General features: G+C 40.7%; 1 protein-coding gene across 2 annotated transcripts; it reads right to left on the bottom strand.

The window, feature by feature from the left end:
* Positions 1-744: 744 nt before the first annotated feature.
* ndufaf4 (NADH:ubiquinone oxidoreductase complex assembly factor 4) lies at positions 745-7647 on the bottom strand. Of its 2 annotated transcripts, none has more exons than XM_038277478.1 (3): positions 7454-7647; positions 7261-7361; positions 745-1604 (listed from the first exon to the last, which is right to left on the bottom strand). In XM_038277478.1, exons 1-3 carry the CDS (start codon positions 7587-7589, stop codon positions 1299-1301), a joined length of 543 nt encoding a protein of 180 aa, XP_038133406.1. In that variant the 5' UTR covers positions 7590-7647; the 3' UTR covers positions 745-1298. The 2 variants fall into 2 exon arrangements, with proteins under 2 accessions (XP_038133406.1, XP_038133407.1); XM_038277479.1 differs by having other exon boundaries at positions 7267-7361; positions 7454-7646.
* Positions 7648-8762: the final 1115 nt, after the last annotated feature.

The raw sequence follows: 8762 nt of genomic DNA, 5'->3' as shown, positions 1-8762 counted from the left end.
AGAGGAAACCTCCTCCTTGGTTGGATGGGCTGCTCTGCAGACAGTCGTCCTTATGCAGCAGATTTGGGAATCTTTGATAAAAAGCTAGCAAATATTTTATTAAATTGTTTTATTATAAAGAACGACTGAATAAGAGATGAAGTAACCGCAGATCACTTCTACATGGGACACATTCTAGGTGTCATTAGTATGTAAGGGCTCCAGCTATCCATTATTTTTCTCCTCATCAATTTTTTCTTTTAATTAGTTGATTGATCTAGGAGAAAATGTTATTATAAAACAAGAGTTTGAAAATGTAGGAAAAGAAAGCCTTTATTATGCACTTTAAACTGTAAAATATTTAAAAAGTGCACATACATCTAGATCTAATTATATATAAAATTCTCGCAGTGGGATAATCGTCCCGAAAAAGGAAAAATAAAATAAACTAAACATAGTTTAAGCCTGGCTTTAGAGCAGGCATCCCCAAACTCGTTCCTCAGGCCCCCTGTCCTGCAGGTTTTAGAGGTTTCCTTGCTCCAGCACAGCTGATTTTAATTGAAAGCTGATTAACAGGCTTTGGGTCTACTGCAATCATTATAAACAGCTGTGCTGAAGCAGAGAAACCTCTAAAACCTGCAGGACAGCGGGCCTCGAGGACCGAGTTTGGGGATGCCTGGCTTAGAGTAATTCCTCTTCTCCTGACAGACGCACCCCGGTTCATTTGAACTCAGACAAAAGAGAAAAAAAAAGCCACCAAAAGCATGAGATATCAACCATTTATTCTGGAAGATGTGCGTTTTCTGCAGCGATCTGATTGCACAGGTTCCTCCTTGCTCCTCTGGAGCAGACTGGATGTCTCAGATGGGGAGTAGAACAGCTGTTGTCACCTAAAGCTATCTGGATTTTCAACCTTATCTGACCCAGGCATCCAGCCTCAGCTGTTTGATATGACAGAAACCTTTCTGAATCTGAATTCTCCCCCTCACCGTTATATTTCTCCCTGATGGAAGCCTTCCTGAAAGCATTACAGCCGTTTTCTGATGGATGGATTCGATCTAAACACCAATATTCCCTCTCCTGCTCAAACACAGAACAGGCATCCCCAAAGTGGGTAGTGGAGGGCTGCTGTCCTGCAGGTTTCAGAGGTTTCCTGCTCCAGCACAGCTGATTTTCATTGAAAGCAATCATCAGATTCAGCTGTGCTAAAGCAGGGAAACCTGTAAACCCTGCAGGACAGCAGCCCTCCAGGACCAACTTTAGGGGCGCCTACTATAGCTGATAAATAAGTCAGGTAAAGCTTCTGGGTTGTGTGGGTCCTAGGAAGCCTTTATCTGCTTGGCAGTTCTGGTCTTAGGAGGGATGATCTCCACTTTGAAGGGGATGAAGAACTCCATCAATGATTTTGTGTCTTTTAAGTCAAGGGAATATTCCTGAGCGATCTTCTCAGCCGTCCACGTCTGAGGCTGGTGCTGGTGGCTGCCGAGGGCCTTGAGAGCCTCTGCGATGGTCAGTTTCCCTTTGGGAACGTCTGAAAGCTCTGCTAGACCAAACATGTGTCCTGGGAAGCTGACCCTGAGGGGCCTCCGCTCTGCTCCTTCAGCTGCTGCCACACTGTCTGACACCTGGGAGGGAATCACAAAGAACAACAGCTGAACACGTTTCTCAGACACACAGACCAGTTCATCTCCAGGACGCTTGTCCTGCTGGGAAATTAATCTCCGGGCCAATCCGAAAGCTCCTGAAGCCTCCATCGGGGCTTCTTCATTTAACTCATTCCAAAGCATGATGCTGCCACCACCATGCTTCACAGATGGGGTTCTGCGTTCAGGATGATGTGAACTTTTCACAGGTGATTAAAGCAGCCGAGTAGACCGACGCCTGCCAGTATTCTGTCAGACCAGCATACCTACAGTCAATACGCAAGACCTCCATTTTGAGTTTATCCTAGGGATGCACGATATTGGGATTTTGGCCGATATCCGATATTTTAAAACTCATGTAGCCGATCACCGATATTGATACCGATGTTAAAGCTGGACAAAAATAAGTAGTCATTGAAAATAGCAGTTTTGTTTTCCATTTCTGACACTTTGAAAAATAATATACTCAAATATATTTTCATATGCTGATATCAAATTGGTTTTTAAAAACGCGGTATCGATCTATTTTACTTTCAAAATCTCGTGGAATTTCATCGTTCTGTTACAAACTCTCGTGATATTTTGCAAATTCTTGTGAGATTTTGTTAGTAAAATAGATCGATACCGCGTCAATATATCAACATATAAAAATATGGCAGAATTTCGTGAATTTTCGGGGGATTTCGTAGCATAACGATGAAATATAGCAATATATCAGCATATGAAGATATTGGGATATTTTAATGCATCAATATTTTTTCCCTCGTCTTTAGAAGTTTTTAAGTCTGTAAAAAAGAAGTTTTTGAGGAAGAAGAAGGAGTAGTATTTTTTTTTTTTTTTTTAGACTTCAAATATCGGGTTAAATATCGGTGTGGTGGCCGATGTCCGATATTAAATTTTAAGGATGATACCGATCGGGGGCCGATTATATCGTGCATCCCTAGTTTATCTCTTTAGTTTTGTACAAAAAAAAAACTTCAAACTACCTCAACAGCCTCAATGTCATGTACAAAAAAAAATTTAAGGTCAGATTGCCATACACTTATAAAAAAACACCAAAAAGTAAGTAATTAAATTGTTTTTTTGTAAATAATTAAAGGGATACACGCCCCTTGAGGTGGTTCAAAGTGTGTTTTTCATACAAAACTAAAGGGATAAACGGGTATTGACTATGTGTATACTGGTCTGACTGGGTATGCTCATCTGACAGAACACTGGGTCTTTCAGAGACCAGCCCCAGAGAACCAAGAAACAAGCACCCATCTAAATACATAAACTTTAGGTTTGTAAATGGTAAGTAAATGGAAAATGGCCTGTACTTATATAGTACACTACATTCAGTAATTCACCCATTCACTCACACAATGATGGTAGCAAGCTACATGGTAGCCACAGCTGCCCTGGGGCTCACTGACAGAAGCAGGGCTGCTGGTGTGACAGATCAACTGGGGACGAGATTAACTGGTTAGAATCTATGCGCACCGCAGATGTTACTGAAGCTTAGGTGGCTGTGTTGATGCCTGGCGAAAAAATATTCCTAACGTAACAAAACTGTTTGCCAAAAAAAATCAACCGACATATCTAATGAATAAATTTCTGTTTTGTTTTGTTTATTCAGATAAGAACGATGTGGTAACGAACTTCTATCCTCAGCAAAGCAGAATCCCACACAGAGAACAGCGTCGTTCACAAGTGTAAAGAAAAAATTCACATAAAAGTCTGTCTCACACTGGAGTGTCATTTCTCCTGTTGAACGATAAGCTATAAATGAAAACCTGTAGCTTGGACAATAAAGTCCGCCCACTTTATAAATTCCTGAATGTAAAAATAAATCCATTAATGAGGCCTGTCATTCAGAAGGCACGTGTGTAAGCAGCACATTTTAAAGAAAAACTGACTGCAAACAGAACAATTGGGCTTCTCATCCTTCCAACTATTCCCACTTTATTTTTTGAATATTGACAAAAAGTTATTTTCTTAGATTCCATGCTCTCATCTTTCCTTTATTCTCCTGTCTGGACACAAATACAAGTCTCTACAACGGTGTTGTTTTTTTTTTAGTGGATCCCAAAACTTTGTTCCGTATGATGAACTGTATCAGGTCACACACCTTTATTTTTATTGCTATTGTGTTCAGTCTGTTTATAATATCCAGTTATGAGACCATAACGGGCTGCTGCTGAACTGGTTTTACTGCCCCATATGTAAAAAGGGGTAAAATGTATTTACTTAGGCGCATTGCAGCTAATAGAATCTGAATCACATACCTGTTGATGCGGAAACTTTACTTTTTCTGTTTTCACAGTAGAATTTAAATCCCAGAGTTCGCAGCTACCGCTATGGTGTGGGTATGAGTCGCCATGCCTGCTTTATGTTTTATCTTGTAGAAAAATGCAGATTTTCTTAAACGAAGAACTAGATTAATTTGTGACGGGGTCCACAGCACAGCTGTTTGGAGAGATTAGTTGGCTGCGTGGTTGCCCGATCAAAATACCGCAAATGTAAACAAACGGGTCAGTATAAAGGTTATAATTTATCCTGGCCTAATATCTATCCAACATACGTCTGTTGTCTGTGGATAATGTGAAATATTATGAGTCATTTAAGTTTGGGGATCAAATAAACGCATCGTGAGGATCTGAAAGCGTCAGAATCTGCAGAGTGTCACAGATTAACTTGTGATCCAGCGGGATCTGGAGGAATATGGGCTGTAAAACACTCCATCTCCTGGGATGTTTGGATGTTATTATCTTATCCTCAATTAGGGTTGTAGCAGGCTACTTTAAATTTTTAACTGTTATTGTTGATTATTTTTCTTACGCAATTACGAACCTGTCATGATGTGTGACCATGTTCACGCAGTCAGCTATCATCTTATTCCCTTCTATTGCTTTGAGGACGCCACATTCTTTGGTTTGCATGCAGAACAACTTTAAATCATTCACGTTTTTCAAGTTACTGGCAATAGAGTATTGCTTTGTCTACTTTTTACTATTGGTCTAAATTGTTTGCTTCACTGGTACAATTAGAATGACAAAAAGCAACTCAGCACAAACCGTTGATTGCGAGAAAATGTTTGTCATTTCAGAGTTAGGAGATAATATTATCTTGACCATCTGTGGAAAATCTGTTAAAATAAAACGAGGGCATAAGAGTATAACTGGGATCGAACCCGCGGCCGACGTTGTTTTAATTTGCAAAGCGTCTGTTTATCTGCCGAGCCATTGATACGTGCACTTCATCTGACCCCACCTGCGATAATGAACCTGTTGCGTGTGTCTGCTTTGCCTGTTGCAGAGCTGATCCAGATCAACTGGTGACAGTTAATGTTTCAGAGTCCGCTGTTCGCTTAAAACATGTTTGAATTCCAGAATATCAGATATTATTACTATTTTTTCCTTCTTTACTCTTAGAACAGAATGGGGCCTCCCCGTTAAGAGATAGACAGTAGGTTATGCTATACTATTAAAAGAAAAAATAATAACCAGATCTTTTTTTTTCCGATCAGATATCTACCGTAAATTCTCCCTGTTTTATTTATTCATTGCTTGGCAGCAGTTAGCCTGGAGGCTGTGCTGCTTCTTTTAATGCTTTAGTACAGCAGGTTCTGCATTTGTTCGCCCCGATGCCCAAACTATAACATATATTCACACAATATATAAACTGAATTCAGAGATTTCACTCTTCCCCGCAGCAGTTATGTTATTTTGCTTTGTTCCTGCAACACATCTTAAACTTTAAAGACATTTATAACTCCTCTGGGAACGAGTTGGACTGTAATTAATTAGTTTCCCTCCATATAAACAGTCGGCGCTTTTCAGAAAAAAAAAAGAGGAAATTTTTATTTTCGCTCGTTTTAACTTACAAGACATACAGGACGCGAAAAAAATGGAAAAAATACACCGTTAGTTGTTCCCATTGACCTTTTATTGCACTGGCTGTTTTTACTTCTCATACAGCTTTCTGTGGTTTTTCTACTCTGTTCTTTCTCTCATCGCTGAGGCTCTGAAACAAACAGATAAACAACAGCAGGACAAGTTCCTCAAATCTCTGTGTGCGGGTTTGGAGAAAACCCTAAAACATGCTATATGCTTTCTTAATGCAATTAAATACCTTTGTGATGGTGACTTCTTAAAATCTCAACGTATTTCGTATCGATCAGCTAACAAAATAATTTGTAGTTCTTGGAGTCTACACGCAGTTTACTTCCTGTTTGAGGCGAGGGGTCCTGAAAAGCCCCGCCCACAGACACATCTGCAAATATCAGCGGTTTTCCAGCTGCCGTCACCAGTTGATCTCCTCCCCAGTTGATCTGTCACACTGTACACTGGCGCCACAATCAGTAAACAATGCATGTGAAGTGTCTTCATACAACACAACGACCTTCAATCCTTCAATTTCAGGGCAAACTCATACATCTGACGCCACTGTCGCCCATGTAATTGTATTTGTTCATTGTTAAGATCTCATACATGCATGGAAAAGTGTTTTATTTATGAAACAAGTGCGAATCACAAACTTTTAAGTATGGCTCTACAAATTCAGATGAAGCTATTACACTCCTGACCAGCAGGTGGCAGTAATGCAGCTGAAATATACAGCATTGGATTGATGGCTATTTTTATCTTCTCCTTCTACTTTAATACTGGCTTTTGAATAGCTTACATGTGCATTACTGCCACCAACTGGTAGGGAGTGGAACAGCTTCAAACGTTTTTTTTTTTTTTTTTTTTTTTTTTTTTTTACAGTGTCCTGTCCTGTAAGAATAATTGTCTTGATACCAAAAAGATTTTACTTTCATAAGTGGAGCAGTAGGGCTATCGCCATAGCTTTCCGCTTGATTTATGCATATAAATTGCTTTATTATAATTCATGCAGGGAGTTTTACAGATTATATGGACACTGCAATGTAAGTAGAACAGGAAAGGAAAAGCAGAAAAAGAAAAGATGAAAGAAAGAGGAGATAAAAGGGAGATTCATTCTGCTTCATCACCTCTACAGAGCTGTAAAAAGAACAGAAGAACCAACGGATATGGTATAAAACACGACTCTTCAATGTTTTCCAAGCCAAGGACCCCCAAACTGATGGTGGTCCTATAGTCACTCTATTACAGGAGGAGTAATGTTACTAAAGTAATTTCTCCCTGATATTATTAAAGTATTTTAAAGGGGTTTAGACATACTGGAAATGTAATGGCTAGTGAAAGATAATGAGGCATCTGTTAGCTAAACTCTATTGATGATGCCCTGATGCTGTCTCACAGAATACTGACACCTGCTGGGCATTTAAAGACACTACAGACAGCTGATTTTACAGACTTTGATTTGATGACCTAGAACAATGATATCATATAAGTTATTGTAGGTTATATTGTATCATTTCATGTTTAAATTTAAAACATCTTTGATATTTTTAGATGCAGCCAATAAATTATGTGAACATATATCATAATGTGAACATTTAGGGGAAAATGTTAATGAGGATGTTTGTGGGCTAGGATATAAAGTACAACATAAACAGTAAATAAAATGAGAGTCTATTTAAAGTGGACTTTATTTCAGATAAGCTGAGCGCTTACTGAGAGGAAAAGGATGACAGAGCTAGGGACAGGGACAGGTGAGGACAGGCAGGACTCACACTGACCTCTGCAGCAGCAGCAGCTGGATCCGTGGACTCCACATACACAGACCTCAGGTGACCCAACAACGACTCGTCCTTCTTCTTCACCAACTCCGCCGCTGGAACACACCAATAAAACCGGTTAATGTCCAGAAGCCAGGAGAAGCGAGAACGTGACCCCTGCGGTTACACAAGCCGCCCAGCCTCTCACCCTCAGCGCTGACGGAGGGCGGCGGCGCCCTGTCGGGGTACCGGGGCGCAGCTCTCGGTTTATCCTTGGAGATCTCTCGCAGCGCGCGGTTCTCCACGTTAAAGTTACGGAACATCCGCGCGAGCCGAGCACCCATGCTGGATATGTCCCGAACGGACAGATGCCACTGTCAATAAAGTTTATTCAAACAATCTACGGCAAGCCAGAAGGTTGTTTTCACAATGGAACAAAGAAACATGCAGCGAAACCTCGCGTTTGGAGGCCTACACTGCTGCTGACAGAACTGCTTGTAAGCTTTTATGGCAAACGATGGCTCTGTTCGAAAACCTAGGACGGGTCCTCCAAGGACGCGGTCTACCTAGACTGGATCCTTCGAAGTCCTTGAAAATAACCGGAAGAGTTTTGGCTGTAAATTCCATAGATATCCATAATAAAGGCTAGATGTCTCGTCCGCGCTGCTGGCCAATGGGGGTCGACGTCCGCACGTGGCGGCCATCTTGCCACAGGCCGCTCGCTCATTCGTAACATTGTGTTTTAATATGGTAAGCCAAGAAGGTAGTGATGGGTCGGGCAACACCGATGCGTCGGCGCATGTGTCGGTCTCATAGAGCGAAACCTGTGTCGACGTGTGTATCGCTACGGAAAAGTCACGTGACCGAAACAGTTCCTGCATCGGTCACGTGACCGATGTTTCGAACTGATTGACAAACCTTTATAAGGATGCGCATCTGCCAAAACAATCTTGCGTGTTTTGCGAACAGGGACGTGCAGAGGGGGGGGCTAAGGGGGCTTGAGCACCTGCCCCTTTTGCTCCATGATCCCAATGTGCCCTTTTGGTCCTTTTTTTTTTTTTTTTTTATCTTAATTTTTTTTTATTTGACACATGTACTGAAATTATTATTATTATCTTTTTTTTTGGCAAGAAAAATGTAACCCATGTTAAAATCTAACATAAATAGGGATCTAACATAAATAGGGATAAGTAGTTGGTTAAAAGTCTGTAGACAGAAAATAACGTCGCTGTCCCTTTAAGAAACCAGCGTTATAGGTGCAGTGTCTGGGTGACGCTGCAGTACGCAGACCAGAAGGAGAGAGCAGAGGAGGAATCGGAGAAAAAAAAGAGCGGTGATTAATTAACGGTTAAAAGTTAATATTTTAGTAAACAAAACTTAATTTACCTGGTCGGGAACTGACGAGGATTTTATGAGAACTAAGCCTTATCGGTTTAGTGAGTTTTGTGTTTATTTTTCTGTATTTTCATTGTGTTGTAATTTTTCTGTTGGTGGAGAGTTATTAACTGTTATTCAGT

This window comes from Cyprinodon tularosa, unplaced genomic scaffold (genome assembly GCF_016077235.1).
Source record: "Cyprinodon tularosa strain WSP-4 unplaced genomic scaffold, ASM1607723v1 ctg1312, whole genome shotgun sequence".
Lineage (NCBI taxonomy): Eukaryota > Metazoa > Chordata > Actinopteri > Cyprinodontiformes > Cyprinodontidae > Cyprinodon > Cyprinodon tularosa.
The sequence above is the reverse complement of the archived record's forward strand: the minus strand, read 5'-3'. Positions and strand labels throughout refer to the sequence as shown.